This window comes from Perissodus microlepis, chromosome 5 (genome assembly GCF_051167445.1).
Source record: "Perissodus microlepis isolate ML-2025 ecotype Zambia chromosome 5, ASM5116744v1, whole genome shotgun sequence".
Taxonomy (NCBI): domain Eukaryota; kingdom Metazoa; phylum Chordata; class Actinopteri; order Cichliformes; family Cichlidae; genus Perissodus; species Perissodus microlepis.
Genome location: NC_140465.1, coordinates 19,232,605 through 19,258,145, shown reverse-complemented (window position 1 = coordinate 19,258,145; position 25,541 = coordinate 19,232,605). Strand labels below are relative to the sequence as shown.

Below are 25,541 nucleotides of genomic sequence, written 5' to 3'. Positions count from 1 at the left end.
TCAACATCCCACAGAGCACTGTTCAAGCGATCATTCAGAAATGGAAGGAGTATGGCACAACTGTAAACCTACCAAGACAAGGCCGTCCACCTAAACTCACAGGCCGAACAAGGAGAGCGCTGCTCAGAAATGTAGCCAAGAGGCCCATGGTGACTCTGGACGAGCTGCAGAGATCTACAGCTCAGGTGGGGGAATCTGTCCATAGGACAACTATAAATGGTAAATGGTAAATGGCCTGTATTTATATAGCGCTTTACTAGTCCCTAAGGACCCCAAAGCGCTTTACATGTCCAGTCATCCACCCATTCACACACACATTCACACACTGGTGATGGCAAGCTACATTGTAGCCACAGCCACCCTGGGGCGCACTGACATTGTGCACAACTATTAGTCGTGCACTGCACAAAGTTGGCCTTTATGGAAGAGTGGCAAGAAGAAAGCCATTGTTAACAGAAAACCATAAGAAGTCCCGTTTGCAGTTTGCCACAAGCCATGTGGGGGACACAGCAAACATGTGGAAGAAGGTGCTCTGGTCAGATGAGACCAAAATGGAACTTTTTGGCCAAAATGCAAAACGCTATGTGTGGTGGAAAACTAACACTGCACATCACTCTGAACACACCATCCCCACTGTCAAATATGGTGGTGGCAGCATCATGCTCTGGGGGTGCTTCTCTTCAGCAGGGACAGGGAAGCTGGTCAGGGAAGTTGATGGATGGAGCCAAATACAGGGCAATCTTGGAAGAAAACCTCTTGGAGTCTGCAAAAGACTTGAGACTGGGGCGGAGGTTCACCTTCCAGCAGGACAACGACCCTAAACATAAAGCCAGGGCAACAATGGAATGGTTTAAAACAAAACATACCCATGTGTTAGAATGGCCCAGTCAAAGTCCAGATCTAAATCCAATTGAGAATCTGTGGCAAGATCTGAAAACTGCTGTTCACAAACGCTGTCCATCTAATCTGACTGAGCTGGAGCTGTTTTGCAAAGAAGAATGGGCAAGAATTTCAGTCTCTAGATGTGCAAAGCTGGTAGAGACACACCCTAAAAGACTGGCAGCTGTAATTGCAGCAAAAGGTGGTTCTACAAAGTATTGACTCAGGGGGCTGAATAATTACGCACACCACACTTTTCAGTTATTTATTTGTAAAAAATGTTTGGAATCATGTATGATTTTCGTTCCACTTCTCACCTGTACACCACTTTGTATTGGTCTTTCACGTGGAGTTCCAATAAAATTGATTCATGTTTGTGGCTGTAATGTGACAAAATGTGGGAAAGTTCAAGGGGGCCGAATACTTTTGCAAGCCACTGTATGTGCAGAATCTAGTTCGGCATTGCTTTGCTGATATAGGCAAGACCTTTCCTGCTAAAAATGGCAGCATAAACTTGTATAAGTAGTTCAGCATTGATAGAGTCATTAAGCACATGCACGTTTTCTCTGCCATGTACACTAACACAGCCATGTATCTGCTTAAATTCTGGCTTATAGAAACTCCAGTGAGACTTGTTTTCAAAAAGGAATTTCACATTTTTGGTTTGTCAGCTCAGAGGAAAGTTTTCCCGCCTCGCCTCAGTCCATCTTAAATGTAAAGGTGGTAGAATTTATGGATCTTGTTTACATTTGCCACTTTTTTTTTTTTTTTTTTTTTTTTTTTTTTTTTTTTTTTTAGCATGGTAGAGTTTAAACTTCCATTGTTGATGGAACAGTAAGCTATGTTTCTGGCAGTGGTTTTCAAATTTCCTGAGCCCATGCACTGCTTTTCACTGCAGAATCTTGTCTATACAAAGCTGACTTTCCGATTTGATTATAATATATTTTAAGGACGGCATTTTAAAGTTTCAGGTTTAATATGCTTTTTTTTTTTTATATGAGCGTAGCGCTTAAATATTCGGAAGTCAAGTCATTTTTCAATTGGGTCTCAACTCTTGAAAGGGGAGTATACATACATGGGGTGGGAGTTTATTGAGCACCAGCAAGTTCTAATCGAGTAAATTATATGACTGACCCAGTTTATGAGTGATGTCCTGCTATTTATTTATTTATTTTAATTTTCGGGGTTTCAAATGGATTTCAGATATTTGGTGGTACATTCTCATAAGACAGCCTTCCGAGGGCGATAATAGGTTGTAATTAGTTTAAAGATAAGTTTATGTTCTGCAACAATATCCGGAAGGAAAACTGAAAGGTGTCGCTTTGTTATTTATTTATTAAAGAGGCGCTATCACTGGATAGCCCGCTTGACCCAGCAACGATCTGAAGTGTGCAGAACCATGAGTCGGAGGCAGGAGGAGGAGAGCTCGCTCTCAGCTGGACACTGGTTTCACTGTTGACTAGCTCCGTGACGATAAGCAGGCAGCAGACGAGGATGCTCTGTTGTCTGGTGCGCACTCTCCTGTCTCCAGCTCTCCACAATCACCATGGAAGAGCCTAATTAATGCACAGCCTCTCCGTGTCTCTCCCACTCCCGGAGCTGATGAATTTTAGAGCGCCGTTAGAGACGGGACCTGCGTTTTTCGCCCTCCGAAGCTCCGGACTCGGCTATCCATCGGAGAGGACCGCGACTGAATTATAAAGTCTTCAGAAAAGGTAGCTCACAGCGTGGTGCGGGTTCTGCTCCACAAACTGAAGTTAGCCTCTTAGCATAGCCGCGTTTTCCTGCATGCAGGCAACGATGTTTTTTTTTAATGTATATTTTATTATTGTCAGAGGACAGCAGATATTAAAGGCCACTTTCCTCTCGATGTTGTCCTGTTCTGTAGATTCATAGATCTGTCGCCTTGTCATAAACAATAGCCGCCACTGGTAAATTGACATGAATAGAGCTCTCCAGGGCTGATACCAGGCTGATACCTTTTCTGGTCATGTGGACCGTCCACTGTATTAGCCCCGAGTGTAAGAGCACCGCTGATTGAGGTTTGTTGTAATAACGTTGCCAGCTGTTTCTGATGGGCAGCGGGGACCATCTGACGGCTGAGCGCTGCTCAATTTTCACTATGAGTGCCCGGAGTCCAGCCTGTCATTTCACATCGCTGTGTTTCTTTTTTTTTTTGGGGGGGGGGTGACAATGTCTTACCTTGGTGGTGTCCAAGGAGAAACACGAGGACGCTCGATGATGGTTATTTTGTCACGAATTGCTCATGGAAATGTCAGTATCTGTTTCCATCACGGTCGCACGGTCGACGACGTCGATGCAGCAGTGAAATTAATATCTAGAAAAATTATGCATTTAATACGCATTGTTCTCATTTTGAGCTTGCACACTAGCCTTGGCTACATGAAGGCAGGAGCGTAGTGCAAAAAGAGATGTAAAGCAGCCAGTCTCGCTGCAGCGAGGTGTAGAGCCATGCATTACAATAATACACATATCACATTTTGTGTGTGTGTGTGCAATAAGAAGATTAGTTCTTCTTGGAGCATCACTGCAGTGTGACCTTTTTGTGTTTCTTCCTCTGCGGGCCTGCTCGCAGTTCAAGGACTTACACAGCTGATGTGACCAAGTGATGCCTGAGAGTGGCAGCTCTGAATTGTGGCATGTTGCTTTTATTTTTTCCCCCTTGTGAAATATGGTTATTTTTAGACAATTTGGGGCAATTTACTAATCCCAGACTTTGATCGTTACATCAAAGCCAATCAAAGCCTGCTATATTTGTGGTGATCAGGTAATTTCTCTGTTTGAGTTACTCACAGGACTGTGGAACCAGGATTGCTTATCAGAGAGGAAAATAAAAAATGGGTTAGAGTTTCACTGAGAATGTGCTTTGGTATCTCTGTTAGATTAATTACCATTCCTATCATAAATTATAAGACCTTATAATGTTGCAAACATTAATTATAGGCATGTATCGATATGGTTAATGCTCTTTTGTTTTTACATCATTAAACTCCAATTGTTTGCAATTCCATTGGGAGCCCCTCCTGTGTTGTATATAGGTTTAGTACACAGCAGATGACAGGGAAAAACTGTATGCTGATTTAGCACTATTATTAGTTGGAAAGATTAGAGGTTTTTCCTAACTGTCAGTACTGAATATAAACAAAGTTAAGGCATGGCAAAGCCAGCTTTATTTACACAGCAGGGAAAATTAGAGAAATGAAGACGAGAACAACATAAAAATAGTAGAATTAATGGAAATGCTATCGATCAATAATGTTTTAAAACAATAGCAACAAAAAAAATAATTCACAACATTCAGAAATAAATCATTCACTTTGTTCGGGGTGTATTCAAGCATCTAGGGTCCAATGTAATGGAGCTTTGAATGTATGTTGAACAGACTGTCAGAACTCCAGGTCCCAGGGTAACATGGATATGAGGAAAGCCATTCACAGTTTTGTATCCAGAAAAAGAACCTTAAAATCTTTACTTGTTCATACTGGATGCCTTTGCAGCAATTGAGGTAGGTTCAGTGTAATGAGCTTTGTGTTGTTACAAAAAACAAACTGTCTTTCTCACATTTTTTTCAGAGGCAAATTATGCCAGCAGTATCAGAGTCGGACACCCTGGTGACTTGCCACCTCATTGGTCAGACTACTCTGCCGTCCTATAGTCTCCCGGTCTACCCTGGCAGATCCATGCTGCTGGATGCTCCTCACAGAGCCACGCCCGCACCATGAGCGCCAACGGGCCTGCCCCAGACCCAGCCCCTACCGCCCCAGAAGCCCCTCCCACCTCAACGACCGCCCCTGCTCCGGGTCCAGCCCCGGCCTCAGCCCCAGCACCGGCTCCCACGGCACCACCTGCTCCACCTGCCCCAACATCCTCTACCATCCCGGTAGGTGCGTTGGCACAGAAGAAGCGGCAGCAGTATGCCAAAAGCAAGAAACAGGGCAGTAATGCCAACAGTAGGCCACCGAGGGCTCTGTTCTGTCTCAACCTCAACAACCCTATACGCAGGGCTTGCATCAGCCTGGTGGAGTGGAAGTATCCTTTAAAATGGTGCATGTGCATGCTTGTGTTTAGATTGGACAAAAGATCAAGGCTGATAAAAGAGTAGATATGGGCAAAGGAGGAAACTGTGAAATTTTGGTGTTTAGAGCTTTATGTAACACATGTAATTACGTATTACATCGAGTTATCTAATAGCCATTAATAATTGATTGTATCATCCAGAACTCTAAGTAATTTGATGATCATTGAAATTGTAAAATAACATCTCAGATAGAAGCAGTATGGCTGCAAAGTAGCAAAGTCTTTGTTTCTCTTCATATGAACGGGATAGTGCAGGATTTTGGGTCACTGTAACACAGAAACACAAAAATGTTTGAAAATATGTTTGTATGTGTGAGAAACTGCAACAGGCAGCTTTAAATTTTTTATGACCCTTGATAGGGAAACAAATTTCTGCTGATCTTTTTCCTGATCAATGAAAACAGTGATCATTTTTGGTGTCTACAACTCTTGGATCTTAGCTACGATAATTAAGTAATGATTATTGATGACTGCCACTAAATGTAGACTTAGGTTAACTAAATGGTAAACAGATTAAATTTCTTATGGTTTACATATTGTCTGCTTATTTTGGAGCATTTTTGTGTTTAGTAAAGCTTTGAATTCAGTTTTTCTAGTTTATTGATTCTGATGGAAAGTGAATACACTTAAAGTCACAGGAAAATAAGTTTTTATATTATCTTAAATGCTGATATATATATATATATATATATATATAATAGGCGCTACATTGCGCCTATTTTAGGTAGGCGCAATGTAGCTAATGTGCTACTTGAAGCATGTCTCTCCAATAAAGACAGAGTGAACATTACCATGTCATTACGGGTGAGCTTTGTAGACGAAGCAACTGAACCCTGGCACAGCACAGCTGTGGTGGTGTTTTTGCTGGAACAGATGCTTCTATCACAAAAGCCGTCAGATGTTATAAAGTAGATTGCTCAACATGAATCACAGAGATATATTCATAAGCCCTCTTTTCATGTTTGTTGAAAAAAAAGTCTCTGGGGATTGACTACCAGTACACTTTAGGAAATGCAGCTGTAGCCATATCAGGTGTTCCAAATTGCTCTGCATGGACTACGTGCAACAGCACGGCACAAGTGGCATTTCTTTCTCAAATGTTGTTGGAATAGGGTCGTTTTTTTTTCTTTTTTATTACATTTTTGAATGACAAAAAGCTTAAATTTAACCTTTCAGGATTTGAAAATGAAAATGGAAAGCTAGAGTAAAATATGTCAGTGCTTACTGTAATGGAGGACATAATGGAGGTGAATGCTTTTCCCACTGTTTTAAAAATTTTAGTCATAAAAATCTGCCACGGTTCAGCATTTCATTAAATCAGTGTAGCTTGTCATAAACCCTCTGTTGGGATGGCAGTTGTTTTTTAGATGCAAGCGTTTTTCTTTCTTTTCCATTATTTTCCATCATAGTTATTTTATTTCCAGTTTTTTTCAACTTTTTTTGCCTTTTTCAGTCACGTTATATGCATGTGTACACATGTGTGGCCTCATCAGTGCAAATTATATAAACTTGAAAAAGGGGGCAAAATTAGCATTATTATAAAAACCAAATAAAAACATTAAATGACAAATACATAAAAACAAATGAAAATAAATGACAGTTAAGATTCATGAAACAAAGCTCTGTATTCTACTGTATAAGTGAAGTATTTCATTAAGTATTTTGTTAGATACACGATTTAAAAAAAAATACAGAAGTTCAAATGTGCAGTTTTTATCCATATAATTTATTGCTTCATCTCTCTGTCATCATTTTCCTTAACTTCCTCTCTCAGGCCATTTGATATCTTTATATTAATTGCTATTTTTGCCAACTGTATGGCCTTAGCTGTTTATATCCCTTTCCCTGAAGACGATTCCAACTCCACTAACCATGACCTGGTGAGTAGTTTGTGTAACCAGTTTATGTGTTTGTATTTGGTGTCTGTTGGTGTCTGCTACATACACATTGCTCCACATAGTAACAATATCAACTAATAATGTCAACTTCTTACTGTCTTCTTAATGATTGGATAATTAGTAAGGAATATAAAAAATATGATTTTTGCTGTATTTGTGATGAAACTGAAGGAAAATTGTCGAGTGCAGTGTATGCTGTACTCTTCTTGTCTGGTTAGCTTTCATCAGATTATATTATCATTAAGCTGTTTCACGACACATTATCAAACGTGTTGTTGCTTTATAATCCTCTTTAAGTATATATATTGATAATATCATTCTTCTGAGATGAAGATACCAGAGGTTTTGCAGTAACAGCAGGACACTGCATACAGACAGTGTTTTCTGTGTGTACAGTAGCTTTATTATTTAGCATCTGCCGTGCTTAGGAGAGAAATACTTAGACACCCATTCTCACGGTGCTTTATCATGTCATCGTTTTCAGGTTTTATTCAGCGTTCTATTTTTAGAATTTTATCGTCATTGCACCACTCTTTGCACCTTGTGCATTTATGTCTGTATGATGAATTATGGGGGGCGTAGTTGTTGTAAGCATTGTTCCACAGCTGAGGATAAGTGGATTCTTCAAAGGCCAAACAGATGCATAGAATCTGCGATGCTCGCATGAACAGAGTTTGATAGTGTTTAGTGTGTTTTGAGTAGCGTGTCAAGTGAGTATGAAGACATGAAAGGATTTGAAAGCTCTATTTATGAGCAGAAACATGTGAGTGAAAGGTTATTGGCTTGCTCTAAATGACTGGCTAGAGTGTTCCTCTGACTGTTATGTTGCTGAACGTGCTGTGAAAGATAAGCTACAGCTCTGGTTAAAAGTGAGTTGGTCTACTTTAGAAAGGTGTGCTGCGTCCCAGTTTGACCTCCTGGAGGGTGACCTCGGGGTGTTTGTTTACACAGCACTGCTACATCAGAGAAAAGTGGGCCATCTGGGATGTTACAGTGCCTGATACAGTATTATCTACCATATGCTGTCAAGTTCAGCTTGGAGTGAAATCCAAAAGTGGTCTATTAGAATCGTAATGGTGACAACTAGAAGAAACTGTTGTAAAAGAAAATACAGAAAAAGAGTCTAGAAATAAGTAGCACTTAGTTCCTCTTCTCTGAATATGAAAACATATTTTATTTGAAAACTATTGTCATTCTTTTGCATTGTGAATAATGATACAAAAAGGCTTTTTGTGAGTTAATTTGTGTGTGTTTGTCTGCCTTTATATCATAGAATATCTGTAATAGGAAAATGCTTTAATGACAGACCATACATTTGAGTTTTATTTGAGCATTGAGATAAACTACATGCAAATGAATGAGAGCTTCATTGTGCATTAGATGGCTGTTGAACCAAACAGCTTTCAGGGACAGATGCCACTTACTAATATGTGTCTAGCTTCAAACTGTTAATGGACTGTGTGGCTGCTTGCTTATTTTGTACCAGTAACTTTGTATAGTGTCTATAGCTTAGATCTTTTTACAAATGCACCTTAATGCACTGTGAGCATCATGGTGGCATTTAAGTCAGTTGAAAGTGTCTGAATTTACATATATGTGTGTTCAGATATGAATTAGTTTGGCAGCAAAGTCTGGGAACCTTTTAAATGTTGAGTTAAATGGTTACCAAATACCTTCACTTATTAGGAGGGATACTGTTTGCCACATAGCAGTTATTGTATGTGTCTTACTTCTTTATGTTTGTTGTCTGAACCTGCTCACCGTCTTCTAGTGGTTTAGATAGGAGTGTCAAATTGGATTTATGAATGCACCCATTAAGAATTAACGAAAAACCTCAGTGCCTGTCAGGATCCAGGACTGAATAGTACATTTATGTGGCTCTCATGCTTCATGAACAAGGCCATTAAGCAGAGATGAGACGATGGGCTGATGAGTAGATATGAATAGATTTATCATGTATTGGTGTGCTTTCAGTAATTTTTACAGTTAGGGCTTTAACTTTTTAGACGTATAACTCTAACCTACTCTGTATTGAATTTATACAGAGGCTTTTTTAGTACACTATATAGTTTTTTTTTTTTTTTGCTTACAGTGGTTACACTGATTATTGCCCAGTGCTACACACAGCTTCCTCTTGCTTGCACAGGCTTTTGGTTTAATTCTGCAGAGGCAGCATATAATCAAATACTAGAGGGCAAATAATGCAATCTTTTCCTTTTCAGCATCGCTCGAACAATAGAAATCTTTATAGGGCAGGTGTGCCAGCTTGGCCTTGGTTGTTCTACAGAACTCACGCTGTAGTCACAGGAGGAGCACTAGAGAGAAAAACGCTGAGCTGGTTTTGTTGTAGCAGCCAGCAGGTAAGGCTGGAGTGAAGATTGCCATTTCACACTACTCTGCTCTGCAGCCTCACAGGTGGACTGATATGAAACCTGAGTTGCTGTGCTCAGAGGCTGATGTGTAAAGCACGGAACAAATGATATCCGAAAGCTGCGATAGCATGCAGGTTTTAATTCACTTACAAAGCACAGAGACACTAAAACCAGCATGCAATACGCTGCTGTGTAGATGTGTGGATGTGTAAACTATATTCAGGACAGTCCCTGCATGTTCTGTTGAAATCACAAGATAAAATACTCAGTCTGTGCATTTTACACTGTGTGCACAGTATGTAGGTGCTGCAGAGCTGCTTGACTTGGAACATTACATTGCTGCAAAGTCACAGAGGCCTTTATAGCCCGAGTCTGCCCATCTTGTTAGTAAGGCTTGGTTAAATGCAGCAGCTCATTATAAATAGAAAGCAATTTTCTCCTCAGGCGGAACAGAGGGCATAAGATTGGGGTCTAGCTACCACCAGGAGGCACAAGTGAGTAACAGGATGTAGCCAGCACACAAATACACACATGCACCGTGAGACCACAAACCCTTGTCAGGACCTTATAGTCATATTTTCATTAATCTCTTGCTTAGTTTGCTCTCTGACTGCTCTTCTTTGTTTAGTCATTTCACTTCAGTAATAAGAAATGTACACGTAACCCACCCTACACGTGACTGCGTCTCCTCGACACACACCTTGTCCAAGGGACAGACAAATAGTCTGTGACCCTCCTGCCTTTGCTTTAAGGTCATTTCTGACTTATCTATATGAGTCTCAACACCACAGGCAGCTCCTGCTGAAGGTAGCTGAGCAAAACAATGACCTTTTCACGGTGAATATGATTCATACATCTTATCCTTTGTCAGGCAACATGCAGTGAATTGCGTCTGGTATCAGGTAGTGTCTGTGCCCATATCCCTGTAATTGCGTAACTCTGGAGCTGCAGAGCTATTTATTTTACTGGGGACAAAAGGACACAAACATGTAAAGAGTCAGTCTTCAACCAACAACGAGGTCATTTGGATGCCAGCAGAGAATGATCAATTCGGACCAGTTTCCCTTTGGATGCTGTTACAATTTACTGTGCCACAATTTTTAAAATACAAATAAATGGTATAAGTTTGATATGGTGTAATGGTAATGGTATAAACTGATGCCACATATGGCTTCAAATATACTACAGAATAACTAATCACGCAAATCCACCACCATGTATCCCCCTAAGCTTACATTCAGTCAGCTACAACACAATGCAATGCCAACTCTACTAAAATCACATAGATATGTCACACAATGAGCAACATGTTTACAGGAACTAAAAGAAGAGAGGCTATTACATGTGAAGTTAACATGTCCTAGGCACAAAATGTGCCTATTGTGTACTAGAAAATGAGCAACTATCAGCGTCATCATCAGTTCTGATGTAAATACGTACCAACAACTATCAAGGTGCCAAACTTGTGACCCAAAGCCAAATGCCTGCTGACTGATCACAATCATCAAGTTTTTCTGAGTGACAACGAGCCACTGAGAGGCATTCAGTGCTTCCTGTCAAATCTGAGGCACAGTACAGCAAAGTTTTCACAACTAATTATAATTTGAACATGTCTGGATTATTGTCAGTCTCACTTTTAAAAATCTTTTTACACGGCTGGAGATTTTAGAGATAATGTTTTGAATATTTTACACCAACACTTTCATTAGTGTGTTGAACATAATCATTGCACTTAGGTTCAAACTCCACTCCACTCCAATAGTACTGGTGGTTTATGATGTATACAGCTTGCCTTTGTTATTATCAGCAAAAAGGCACTCTTAAAGACAGCCAATGATAGACAAACAAGGTAACTAAAATTATATTATCATCAAGCATGATAATAAAAACAACTAAATATGAATAATATACACTATTTCCGCTTTATATACGCAGTGGTCTTTATGGTATGTCTCAGCAAAAGAATGAAGTGGCCAATTTAAAAAAAGTTATGGTCACCATGTGTCTTTATAGACCATATGCTGTTCACAATTATAATTTAACACAAAAAGTGCCAACGTGGGCTTGGAGGTGTAAAAGGTCCCACTATCCCTAAGCTTTTGGAGGGAGCTGAGGGAGCAGATGACAAGTATTGTATAGGAAGTGCTGCCAAGGTTCACATGTCAGTGTTTTAGTGGCATGTTGTGTTATAGAAGAGTGTAAATGTAAATGAAGCAGTTGGCTCTCTCTCTTTGTGTGCCTATGTGTGTGTGTAATGGCTGGCACAAGCAGTAACGCCTGGACCGTGGACTCCCATAGAGATGATTGTAGAAGTATGTGTTTAGTCACTTAACGTAGCTGCTCATTTGTGGCTCACACTAGCTCTGTCCCTGCTTGTTATCTTGAATGTGTAGTTTTGCACATGTGCCTAAGTGCGAGAGTGTGTTTGTCTGTGTGTGTGTTTGTGTGTGTGTAATTGAGGTAGAGATGGAGAGAGGCAGAGCTATGCTAGCTTTGTGCAAATGCTGTGTGACTGTGCAGCCATGATAATGTACAACAGCCGAGCATGTGCAAAGGCTGTGCGTCAAACAGGCCTTCTTAAAGGGGAAAACTGTTTTAGGATGAAATTCTTTTTTTTTTTTCTATAGACGCGGAATCATTTCTTATAAAAATATTTTCATCAAGATTGCATGAGGAAAAAGAGAAGTTGCCATTTTTTGTTTGCTGTCCTAAGTGTTTGTTGATTTGCTGTTGATGATAGATGATGATTAGAAATATAATGTGATGTATTTAAATTTCTATTTGCATGTTACACTGACAAACTTTATACCAACCCTTCATAAGATTCATGAGATCCAAGAAAACCTTCATGACCTCTCTGTTGAAAATGAGTGTTTGTGGTTTTATTTCAGTTAAAACAACATTTTCATATAAAATATGTTGTCGTCCCTGGATTTTGTCGTAAAAATTTTACATGTATGTTTGTCAGTTTTGGACTCTTTATATTTGGTTGTTCTCATATATGAAGTTTAGATTTTGGTGATGATTTTTGTGAATGTTGGATTCCTGTTTTGGGGCCTTGTCTATAGTATAATGTAAGTCTTAGTTCTGGTTTCCATTTGCATTATCCTTTGTCTTATTTCCTTGTTCATGTCTTGGTTTCTCTGTGTTCACTTGCTATGTGTCAGTAGTTTATGTGCCATGTCTTTTGGCATTTTTTCTGTTTTATTTTGAAAGATAGTTTTCCTTCCTCTAATGTGTTAGTTTTGCTTCCTGTCTGACCTCTCCTGATTGTGTCCACCTGTTGTTGATTACTTTGACCTGGGTCTCATTCAGTGAGTGCTATAGTTCTGGCAGTGTATATACTGTATATGCATCTGTGTACCTCTTTGTCAAGTTTGCATCTCCCATGTTTTCCTAGGTTGTTTTGTGTTGTTTCCTGTCAGAAGCATTGTTGCTCTGTACAGGTCATGTGGTATTGTAGATAACTGCTGTAGTGTAAAAACTCAATCCTGTTTTTTTCCCTCCACTGAGCTGTAACTGTGGCGAGACAAACTACCTGATCTCTGACAACAGCAGCATTTTCAAATGAGGAAATGACAACAGTTTTATTCAGCAGCTACATCGCTGCTCAGCTGTGTGTCGACTGTGTAGCTTTAGGGAAAAGCTATCACTTATCTCTTATGCAACAAATATGTGTATATATTATTATGTTTCCTTTTTTTCTTTGTTGAGACATTCATTTTAGCAGTGTGGGTAAGATGACCTGTACAGTAGTGTTTTCCTTGGCTGAGTGACATCCACATCTCACACGCAACTCCTGCCCGCCCCCACAGTACTTCAGATACGCACACATAAGCTACACAAAAAGACACATTTATGTGCTGTACATACAAACACATGAACAAATACAAAAGAGAGCACAGGGCAGATGCGCAGTGCATTATGGTATTTCTTAGAGTAGTTGCCAGATTTAAATTTGTTGCATTCCTGCTTTTGTTATTCTTGTATTTGTAATCAGTAGTTAAGAATTACTGAAAACGCTACAATATCTGAGAAAAGTATATGAATACCATATTACAAATATTCCAGTTTACTAAACATATGACTAACCGGTAATCTGATTACTGTCTTATTAAAAGATGTACCTGATAAACACTTGAACAGCCATCCCAATATAGACTGCACACTCAAGCACAGATATTTACTGTGAAAACCTGCAGGAGTAGGCGGTGAAAAAGCACTAAATATTGGCTGCCCTCACCCCCCTGGCTTGGCTGGATGGCACTGACTGATCTATACAGACAGGGGAAGGAAAGAGAGATGTAGAGGGCGTGGGGGAGGGCGATAGCGGGAGAGTGAGAGTGTATGTCTACTCAGTGCAGAATCAGATCCGTAATGACACTGTAATGTTTCTTTAAGATTCGAGAGATATCTGCTCTCAAACTGTCCCATAGCTGGTAACTGTGGAGTTTATATTTGGACGGAGTGTGTATACCCTATATTGTTCTACATATGACATACACTCAAACATGGACTCAAACATGCATATTTATACTCTGATTTCCATCTGTGGGCTTGCTGTCTCATACTCAGATATTCCTACAGGTACGTATACAGTAGAGACAATCAGGTACTTATGAAAACAGAGCAAACAGCAAATTAAATGTGCACTGCACATGTTATGTCAGAGGAACCTGCACATATTTTCAGTCTAATTGTGACCATTTTCAACACATCTAGAGGTTTAAAGTTTAATGCAATAAAAAAGTTTAACCCTGGTTTATGTGATCATCTTTGTGGAGATTCCTGATTTATTTTTGATATATTTTTATTCCAGTCTTATGTTCCTGACTCCTAACTTATTAGCCTTCGTCTTGATGATGTGGTTTGTGTGTTCCTCCTCAGCGGTCTTGACTCTCCTGCCGAGCGCTGCAGTATGAAGCCAATGGGGTGGTGTTGGCAAACATTTTAGAAGAAAAGTAAAACTGTAACATTACAACAATATGAAGCAATTAAACACATAATACAGTCTAACACCAATGAGGTTGAAGAATATCAGTGCGTTAGAATAAAGGTATTAAAAGCTCTGTATAAATGTGTGAGCACTTTAAGTGCTTTGGTCAGTAAGACTGTAAAAGACTATATTAAAAAAGTCTAGTCTATTTAAAGTTGGGACAGAAAACTGGCAAAAATGCTGACTGTGTAAGTGGGCAGACTTCTTAGTATAACAGCTCTATGATTAAGACATAGGGGAATCTGATGAATTGCGATTCTTATTTTATTTAGTTAATATTTAGATGCGGGTAAAACATTTTCAGCTTTTATTTTTCAGCTTAAGAATTTGAATAACTGATCAGTTAGTAGGCTGAGATTTTGTGCCTGTTCATCTCTAACCTGCTCCAGAGTAGGTTAGGTCTGCACCAGAAGTTGCTGTGGTCATGTAGTGCATTAAGAAATTAACTGTCTTCTGGTCAAACCCAAGATTAACCATGAAGTTGCCTTGATAACCCCAAATCCTGCTTCGTAGTAAAGGTCTCAGGTTGTGACAATAGGTACTTAAGTATTTTCCATAATGTTTATAATGTCACCAGATAACAGGACAATAACTGTTTTCTGTGTTTCGGTCATCTCCGTAATTTTTCCTTTAATTGTTTTGATCTGTTGCTCATACCAAGGCTCATACTGAGGCTGCTGGCCCGTGCCTGGCTAGCTCTGAACTCTGGATCACTTTAGCTGCTTGTCCTTTGTTAGCTTCTATAAAATGTTCATGTTAAGCTAGGTAGGTGAAGTGTAACAGTCTGATCTGATTTGTTGTTATGAATATTTTTGTGGTGGTCTCTGTGTACTTTAGTGAAGTTTGTGTTGTTACTCACGGTGAAGGGTTCCAAGCTCAAAACATGTTACTGTGTGGCTGCGCGTGAGTCAGCGTGCAATTTTTTTTTTGTCTGTGCTGCTGCGCTGTGTTGTGTTGTGGACAGAGATGGGCAGTAACGCGTTTCGCGTTACTGTAATCTGATTACTTTTTTCAAGTAATGAGTAATGTAAGGGATTACTATTGCAAAAATGGTAATTAGATTACCGTTACTTTCACGCAAGCACACTACTGCGTTACTAAAACCGTGATTTTTTTGCGAGAATGTCTCATGACAGTGACGTAAGCGAGTGCGACGTTCGTGACAACAGCTGTGTGCAGATCAACAATGGATAATATATCGAGTGCGGAGAGAGTATGAGCGTGCAGCGTGGAAGTACTGACCTTACTTTGAGTTTGATTCCATAAAAAGTGACAAAAATATTAGTGTCCGTTGTGCGTGGGAAGAAAACTTCTTTTTACAGCAAAAAACCCCCCCCTAAACTTCCAAGCAAGCACTGAGTGCGCTACCACGTAACGGGAAATTCACAGAGAAACTCACGGATTCTTCAACTGACCGCTGCGGCACACCTGCACCAGGGTAAACCTCCGCCCACCCCACTCCTGCTTTATAGGTGAAAATAGAGCAACAGGACCGCTAGTCTTTGATTTTATTTATTTTCTGCTGTGTTTTACTTGCATCTATTTGAAAGAGTGTAAACACAAAAAAATATTTTATTTTATGTGCTGGAATGCGCAGAAAATAGGTTTAAATGTTAAACAAATTTCTTCCAGTCAGAGAATGTTGCATATAATTAAGTTTTTGCTTGATGCATAAAGTTAAAAGATTTAAAGTTTAAAGTTTTAAAAAGAGACTTTTCCATTTGATTACATTTTGTATGATGGATTATGTAGAAAAAGTAGAATTAGGCTGAAAGATCAATCGCTTTATCACCTATTCAGGCTGTAAATCGTGCTTTTAAAAAGTAACCATGTAACTAAGTAACTAATTACTTTTGAAAATAAGTAATCAGTAAAGTAACGGGATTACTTTTTGGGGGAAGTAATCAGTAATTAGTTACTGATTACTTTTTTCAAGTAACTTGACCAACACTGGTTGTGGATGCATGAAACGGACCAGCTCATAATGAGACTTATGTGAGATCGACCAGTTGAACGGACACGCTGAAAAAGGGCTGAGCGATTGGTGTATCTTTTAGCTTGACATTCTGTAATTACCTTTTTTGTGGTGGTTATACCTATTTTTGAAGGAACATCAGGAAACATCAACAACAGGAAAGATTTTGTGGACGAGACAGTTTATATTTTTAATGAGAGTAAGAGATTGGTACTTATCTGCATATTAGAGATAAATTAAAACATTTCTGAACTGCTCGCATGGCATGATATGTAAGTTGAAAATCGATAAGCTAACAAACTTGGCTTTTATTTATCACGCTATAGATTTGAAAATTTGCGATAACGATATAACTGACGATATAATTGACACTAGACAAAATACTCTACAACTCCACAATTTTATTAGTGCAAAAAAAAAAAAACCATCAATGTATTTTCACTTAAACAAGCAGCTGTTTTTTACATTAAAGTTGTATAAAAACGTAACAGTGCAAATGCAAATTCCTTGCTGACAGTTTAACCAAAAGGCATTTCCAGTGGAAATTGGCCGACATATCCTCAGCATAACCATGTATAATATCCACAAAACTTAAAAAGAGCTTATACACACACAGTATGGTAATATTACGTTGAAGCACCGTACGTATCACTCCGCGAGGCTCCTCCCTACGGTAGCCGTAATGCTCCGACAATCCATCAAGCGGTGCGGCTTCATAGCTTAGCAAAGTCATACTAAAACATTTGACAGATTTTTGAGCGCCGTGTACATAAAATCGTTTCGAGGTCAGTAAACACAACCAGAATCCAAACATAAGGCACACGGGATTATAAGGGGCACTGTCGATTTTCAGAAAAATCAAAGGTTTGATTTTAAGTGTGCCGTATTTACCAAAAAACACGGTAATAACGACGGTCCGCTGGCATGCTCTACCAAAAATAGTGCTTTGTTGTGTATCTGACGGACGAAAGCTAAACCAGTTCCACACCACTGAAGTTGCAGCATTTTTACAAACCAATTCTGGTTCATCCGTTTCATTCAACGATCCGCTTTCGCCCTTGTCATTCTCCGTCACCGCCGTGCCTTTTTCGCCATGTGCGTATGAAAACAAAGCCACTGGGCATGCGCGTTTTACCCATATTCTATCGCGATATTTCATTTTCTTGTCGTTGCCCAACATTATACCGGTATTACCGTGAACGGTATGATATGGCCCAGCCCTACTTTTAGGGGTAGTATGGCAGGTTTCTAGGGTATATAAAGATTACTGTTATTAATATTTCACCTTCTGTGCAGTCTCGAAACCAAGCTAATGGTCTATAAGCTCTGTCTGTTTAAACCAGAGACAGAAGTTAGAGGGGTGTTTCTATCTATCTTCTTGCAAATGTTCATGTTGATTGGTTGCTAGGCTGCTTTGTTAAAACTATGTATTCATTCAAGAGCAATTTCAGATTTAAATATTAAGCCACAGTGTTTTAACAGCATAGACAAAATTACACAAAAAGCTTTATGTCTTTAATTTTGTAAATCTAGATTTTTGTCATTTCTGTGTGAAGTCTAGAGAAAGCTAAATTGCAGCTCATGAGCATTGCGGACAGGCCAGTCTGAACTGTTAATAGGTTCACATTACTGCTGTCCGCCTGGCTCAGTCATATGGCGTGTTATGTAGAAGAATGCATGGTTCAGTGGGTTAGCATCATATGTCATATGGTGAAGTGAGCTCTGTGAGATGAAGTGAGCTGTGCCTGTAGACACGAACACTCACCCTGTGGCAGAGAAAGGCCAGTTGGGGTTGTTGCTGTGGGGCTTGAGGAGGAACTTGTGTTATATCGTGTAGTATCCTACTCTAAGTTTATTGCTTTTGCCGTTACGGTGCATTTTTGAGTCTAAATATGCAAAGTAAGCATGTGTAAGCACATGTGCTTTATGTGTCGTGATATACCTAAGAGGATGGCAGTGATGTAAACTATTAACTACATATATCGTTCATAAACTGTATTAGACGAGGAAACATGCTACAGTAAGTGTCTTTACAGCACAATAAGATGAGTCAGAGATATTTATGGTCATCCCCAAAGGCCTCTTTCCTTGCTCTCTTTCTCTTATTGTCTCTCTCCCTCTTTCTATTTCTGCCACCGTTGCTGATGAATGAATAAATTGCTGGTTAATTGAAAGGGAACGGTTATCATTTGCTATTATATTTAACATGCTTTCACAAACCAGGAAGTGGTAATTTTCACACACTTACTGTGGCCCTGAAAGCTTAAATTATTCTGATAATGTTAATAATGGGTGTTTTTAATATACAGTCATTGCTAAATTGCTAGTGATGACCACAGAGGAGAATCTATCTATCTATCTATAGATATATCTATATCTATATATATCTATATCTATCTCTATCTCTCTCTCTCTCTCTCTCTCTCTCTCTCTCTCTCTCTCTCTCTCTCTATATATATATATATATATATATATATATATATATATATATATATATATATATATATATATATACATACACACACACACACACACACACACACACATATATATATATATATATATATATCTATATATATATATATATATATATATATATATATATATATATATATATATATATATATATATATATATATATATATATATATATATCTATATATATATCTCTATATATATATCTCTATATATATATATATATCTCTATATATATATCTCTATATATATATCTCTATATATATATATATCTCTATATATATATATATCTCTATATATATATATATATATATATATATATATGTTTATATCTAAGTGTGTTGGCTGCTTTAAAGCATATGATTTGAGTTTTATTTATATGTTTTTGCTAACCAACAACAGAAAAATGCAAGAGACCGCCTCTCTGTTTGCTGCCTCTAAAATTGTTCAGTTGTCTCTCTGTCACTTTCCTTCCATCCTCACATGAATCGTTCTGTTCTCTCTGCTCCCTGTGGCCTCAGCGTGCTCTGTCATAGAGGCAGCGGCCGTAAGCTTAACTCAACCTTTTACTTCAGTAACAAAGACACCCATGTCTCTTATTCTGGGCTAAGTGCTTCTCACAATCTGCAGTAAACTGTTGGGAAAACGAGCCCTGCAGCCCACAGTACCCCTGCATTTATCGTGACCACAGAAAAGGGATTAAAGACTCCCTCAGGCAGACGAGGTTATTATGTATATTACAGTATGTGTGCATGCATGCATTTTTCTGCAGTGTGTTTAAAGTTAAATTCCTGCCTGTGATACATTTAGTGCAGTGCTGTACTGATTGGCAGATATTTTGAATGCCAGCCTTTGTGCAGTTTATGCTGACCTGCCAAGCTTAAAAAATGCAAAGAGCTTCTTTCTGATTTCACATCTTAGCAAAAGGTGCAAGGACTCTTTTAAATGGTGCTATGTCACCTTTTAGTGTGTTCACCCCCATTTTCACAAACATCTCACTGTCTTAAATGCACATACTACCTTTGCCCGCCTCTGTTGTCAGATCCACTCCCAGTTGACCTCAACCTGATGGCTTAATGTTCCTGTGTTCTCTCTGCCTTTGAAACAACCGGAGAAAGGCGCACTGCTGAGTTACATCACTCGTTCTAATCTGTATATACCCTCTAAAAACACAGATTTTGTTCAGAGTGTGTTTGTCCCTTTTTTTAACCTCTATAGCTCTCTGATACATTCATGCCTTTCATTCCAAACTAGTCAATTGGTTTTAACCATTTTAGCATGGCTCTTACTGGCTCTTTTGTAGATTTGCCCTTTTTTAGTGGCACACAGTGGTCACAATTTTATTTTAATTTTGCATATTCAAAAATACATTCCAGGCACTGAAATGTTTTCAGGATTATAGGTGAAGCTTACACAGGAGATGCCATTTCCATGGGATTTATGTTGATTCCACATACAAAAGTTGTCCAAGTTGTTACAAGAAAAGTTAATCACTGTGTTTGGTCACTGAATGGCTGTGAACAGGCAGCCACACAATGTCCACTTCATACACTGAATAGTATTACCAACACTTAGAAGCTGTGAAACTTGATGTCTGCATATCTATGTTGCAGGCAAATCAGGAGTTTCAGTTTCCCTTTGGAGGTCACTTTTTCTTAGCTTTCTGACTCTTCTCTCTCTGATATTTTTCTAATAGCTGTTGTTGTACACAGAGTTCCCTTTAATAGGAAGTCCATCAAAGACATTCAGGCAGTGTTGAGGAAGGTTGTCCTGCAGGCAATGACACACTCTGTCATCGAGCGTTGAAATGTTTGCAAACCAGTAATCAAAATTTAGAAGATACATCTAAAAAGAAAAAAGACAATTTACACTAACATTGATGTCCTTATCTTTCGTTTCTGTCTTTTCTTGTGCACTGTGTCAGTATTTCTGATCTTAGGGTGGAACATCATTGTTCAGTGCTTTGGAAGTACTCTATGAATGAGTGTTTACCTTTTTTGGCCTTTTGTTTTTTAAATGTCAGTAAAATCAATGTGGGGTGGTGACAAACTGCACAGCAATCTGGTCTGTTTGTATATTGTTTCCTATAGTGTAACTGTATTGTGTATTGTAATTTCTGCAAACCTGGGTTATTTTTGTGTCCTGACGTATCAGTTCAGTGCCTACTGATCAATGAAAGTTGACGAGAATATTGCTTTGGAGGCATATTGTTCTTGTAAATTATAGATTTACTGTATTTTTAAGTAGTTAAAACAACTAAATTTTTTACATTTAATTTTAAAATATTTATAAATATTTTTGCTTCGACAAAAAGTCATTTCCTTGTTGCTCACCAGTAAAATAGAGCTTAATTTATCCTTTCATAGGCACTGTGTCTTTTGCACCTATTCCTGTACCTGTGTGTGTTAAATATCCAAAACACTGTCTGTATTAATACCTTGCTCATGTTTTCGTTTTTTTTTTTTTTTTTTTTTTTTGCCTTTTTGTGTATCTGCAGGAAACAGTTGAGTATGCCTTCCTCATCATTTTCACAATTGAGACCTTTCTGAAGATTATCGCTTATGGCTTGGTGATGCACCAGAATGCGTATGTGAGAAACGGTTGGAACATGCTGGATTTCGTCATTGTGGTGATTGGGTAAGTTTTCAAGTTAAATGATAAATGCTCTGTATGTAAATGGTAAAAGGACAATGGTGGATTCTTTGCTAAACCTTGACAGAATGCTGGCACTACCATAATGAGATCCTCTGCAAGCGATGTAGTTGATGCAGTCCATCAGGATATCACGGCAAAGCGTGTAATAGGCATGCTGGTCCACCGTGTCCATGGGTGGACTGGGAGCCAGCTAGTTTAATCAGTTCCGGAAATTAAAAACCCTTGAATATACTTTATGTTTTTTACTCACTACCGACTTTTAACTTTAAATATATTATCTGCCCGTGCTGGTACTGCAATTTCTGCATGCAGTAATGCAGCTTCTGCATGTGTGTCTATTTCACGTTTGGTATGACTATTGGTTGTTATGAAAATATTTCAGTTTGTAAGCCATTGATTGAAAGGGAAATGATCATAACCAAAATTCACACCAGGAGAATTGGTTGGCTGACAGTTTTTAACAGAAATGTTACCACTTAGTTTTTGTTAACCACATACCAAAACTGTTATTTATGTTAGTTCTAGTTTACTATAATTATTATTTTGCAACCCACTACCTGAACTTTGGCCAGCTGGTGGGGTTTGAAATCTAAAATCTTAGGTTCAGTTTTTTTTTGTTATTTCATTTATTGACACAACTAGTTGTGATTGTTAAATTTGTTAATATTTATGTATTATATTTGCTCGTTCTATGTGCTGGTTTGCAGGCCAGGTCACAAGGTTTAGCTATTTTTAGTCTCCTTTTAGGATTTTTTTTGACTTGTGACATTTGCAGTTTACAGTGTTTGTAAGAGGAGAAGTCAGTATTAAAGCTAAAGTTGCTTAAGCCTCTGCTCCAAGTGGCTAACAGAGACCCTCATACACCCACAGTATATGACCCAGAAAAGACAGAGAGAATAAATCAGAGCTTTACCACCACTGGAGTGAGTCACCATCTCTCCATACTTCATCTCTTCTCCAACACTCCCTCCCATCTTTCCCTCTCCTCTCACTGACTGTCTTTCTCTCACGCTGCTCTCCTTTGTCTCTGCAGCTTGTTCTTATTACTGCCCCCTTCCATTTTCATATCTCAAATGGTTCATGCTTTACACCTCCCCACCTCTCTCTGCCCTCATTCTTATCTCTTGCACACTCTCCCCGTGTTATCTTCATCCTTATCTCAGCCTTATCTCTTTTTTTCCCCTCTCTCCTCCCTCTTTCTCTCCTCTAATACACACAGTCCAGTGGGTAGCTGGGTCAGATCGCTGTCTGTATGCTGCATGCAGGGTTGATCTGCCATCCACTCAAATGCAAAGACGGCTGTCCCAACTATTAAATGTGACTGCAGCTTCTAAAATTTGAAATGACACATTTGAAATAATTTTGCGAGGATCTGATGAAAATCGTCACAGTTCAGTCATCAGGATGTTTGTGTGTCCACTATTTATTCTATAGTAGTGTGTAGGGACTTCATGAAAGGCAAACACACTCCCCATAGAGAAAAAAATAATCCAAAAATAGTGTTTTGTTTTAACTTGAAGAACTATATTGTTGGGTTTAAACCTACATTTTAACATTTATTTTGCCAGGAAGTCAGACTTTTTTGCAAGAGTACTATGGTACACAAGCTTGAACCCAGGACTTGCTTGCTGAGGGAACAATGCAAACCACTGAGCCATTGTACTGTCTTGAAATCTACAAAATGGATTTCTAAAGATGCACTGATCAGAATTTTAGATTACATTGGATAAAGTCTTGGATGGGAAGGAATCATTAATGGTAACTAAGCTGTAGAAAATGATCACATGACAGTTTTTAATCGCTAATTAATGTCTTTCTTTTACTTTTCCATTTTGGTTTCATGTACCACAGCTTTTTTTTTACACATACTAAACCAAGGTTTGTCTTATGAACATACTGGCTCAGATAAGGTAAATATTTCTTACACTATATGCAGTTAATCTTAAATAATACGTTAATATAAATACATTTTTTGTGCAGTTTAAAAGCCAAAGAGAAAACTCAGAAAGTTGCATAAGCTACAGAAGTCCTTGTGATTTATTATGCATTAAAGCAAAGTTTTTACTATGTTGCAAAGAGTGAACACATTTTTGGCAACATATTTAATATACTACACTGATATTCCTGCTGTAAAATATCTACTGCAGTGTTGGGATGTGCATTATTAAACATTTTTATAGATATTTCTCTTCACTGGCTGTACTTGGATAAGGTTTTGAAAAGATTGTGGTCTGGTTTATTAAAAGGTCCGCCGTGCCTGAAGCTTTGAGCCAACTCTGACCGAGTTCATAAGTGTTTCAGTGAATTTGTTAAAAACATTTTTATAATCTAGCCAGTGATTGTGCTGGACTTAAACATAACTGGAAAACTATTTTGCAAAGGAACACGTTTCTAGGAGGAAGAGTTAAACTGTGATTTGGTGCAAATAGGCTTAAACCTGTAAACCTATTGGAGTGACCCTTTGAATAATGACTGAAGACACTGGGAAAACACCTGCTTCAAATAATCTGATGTTCAAAATCCTTCTGATTTACTTTATGAAATATGTTTAGCAAAAAGGTGTCAATATATGAAGGAGGGTTTTCTTTTAAGCATGACTGGATGACTAATAAAACCCCCAGTGGCAGGCGGTCAGTCTTACAGCTGTGACTCAGTATAACATAAGCCGGAGCAGACTGTGCTTAAAGGCCATCAGAACTCCTTCCAGCGCCTATCGGCAGCTCTATTCCCTGCTTTTAGTCCGCAGCTTTGATGTAATGTGTTGAGATGATTTTCCCTCTTGGCTAGGTGAGGAATGTCTATCTGAGTGTAATGAAGGGTCCTCTTTCTTGGGGAGGGATTTGTTCACTGCTGATTTTACTTTACGACCACGGAAGGAGGCACTTCCTATGGTACAGTTATCTCTTGTATACAGACCCACCGTGCACCAGATGTCAGTGGATGTTATATTCTGGGCTTAATCTGGCTGGCCAGACATGACCTTTAAAAAAAATGTCCCTTTATGCCTAAATTTGGGAAAAGTGAAAGTTCAGACATTAATATTTGATTGTGAAATGGAGTAGGGACCACAGCAACTTAGCCACAAGGTGTGAGACCACATAAAGCATGGTAGAGAGCATGTGAAGGCATATGTGTAAAGGTCACCAATGATCTGCTGACTCAGGAACTGCAGAGCTCCAAACCTCCTCTGGCATTAACATCAGCACAAAAACTGTGTACTGGGATCTTCATGCCATGGGTTTTGATGTCCCAGGAAGTGTCATATACAGATGGCCCAGTACTTTTGTCCATAAAGTGTATTTTCACAATATAAATATCCATCTTTCAATCTAGTGATATCTGATCTATTTAGTAAAACAAAATACCTCTGCATGTAAATAATATTGCACATTTTTCTATAAGTCTTAGTATTTGTGAAAGTTACAGAACTTTGTTCATATATTTATTTGGTTCTGTTGCACAACAAAGACAGAAAAACTTTTGTTTCTCTGAAAATCTGTAATTTGATCTTTGGTGGCGGGTAGATTAAAAAATAATACGTTAAATACATTTTTTTGTATGCTGGCTTTTTAGCTTGCAGGCGTTGTGGATATGTGTTTGTGTAATGTTTGCTGTTTGCAAGGTGCGAGCATTTCTGCCCAGACCACACATACAGTAAGGAGGGGCCAAATCTTTTGGAGATCCACATTTGTTCCATGGACCTTGACTGTGACACATGCTGGGAACATATGTAAATAGACGACTTTCACTTTTTAACAAAATCCAAATTAGTATGACGAAGTCGTCTTTTCACCAAATTTTTGCTGGGTGGGTAGGTTTTGTTGGTACACTCAAATTGGGCACTGACAAGTTACAATGCTGTCATATTATCCTGCTCTTTCAACATATCCACTGGCTTTTCTTTTTTTTTCTTTTGAAGCGCTGCATGTAGGGCAAGAAATATCTGGGATTTTTTTTTCTAGTCTTAAAATTTTTTTTGATTGGATCATTATCAGTACGGTGTTTACTAACCATTTAGATGCAGTCTAAAATGATATTTAGAGCGGATTGTGGTTAATAAAGGTTTCAGACTGCTTTTTATCAAATTGTATCCTGGAGATTTCAGTATGGCTTGTGGGTGGCTGTAAAGTAAACTGATGCCACTACATAATAGTTTCACAGCTAAATGATACTTTGAGGGAATAACGGCAAAG

The 25,541-nt window shown here is 38.6% G+C and overlaps 1 protein-coding gene across 9 annotated transcripts in view; it reads left to right on the top strand.

Moving 5' to 3' along the window:
* The first annotated feature begins 2,252 nt into the window (after nucleotides 1-2,252).
* The window catches only part of cacna1da (calcium channel, voltage-dependent, L type, alpha 1D subunit, a), a 62,138-nt gene continuing 38,849 nt past the window's right edge, over nucleotides 2,253-25,541 (top strand). For 7 of the 9 annotated variants that reach the window (XM_084928554.1, XM_084928552.1, XM_084928549.1 and 4 more), the window contains exons 1-4: nucleotides 2,254-2,594; nucleotides 4,473-4,929; nucleotides 6,752-6,857; nucleotides 21,191-21,330. In XM_084928554.1, coding sequence (XP_084784680.1) covers nucleotides 4,619-4,929; nucleotides 6,752-6,857; nucleotides 21,191-21,330 — 557 coding nt within the window. In that variant the 5' untranslated portion in view covers nucleotides 2,254-2,594; nucleotides 4,473-4,618. Of the gene's footprint in view, nucleotides 2,595-4,472; nucleotides 4,930-6,751; nucleotides 6,858-21,190; nucleotides 21,331-25,541 lie in introns of all 9 variants that reach the window. The other 2 variants (XM_084928547.1, XM_084928553.1) reach the window with 2 other exon arrangements.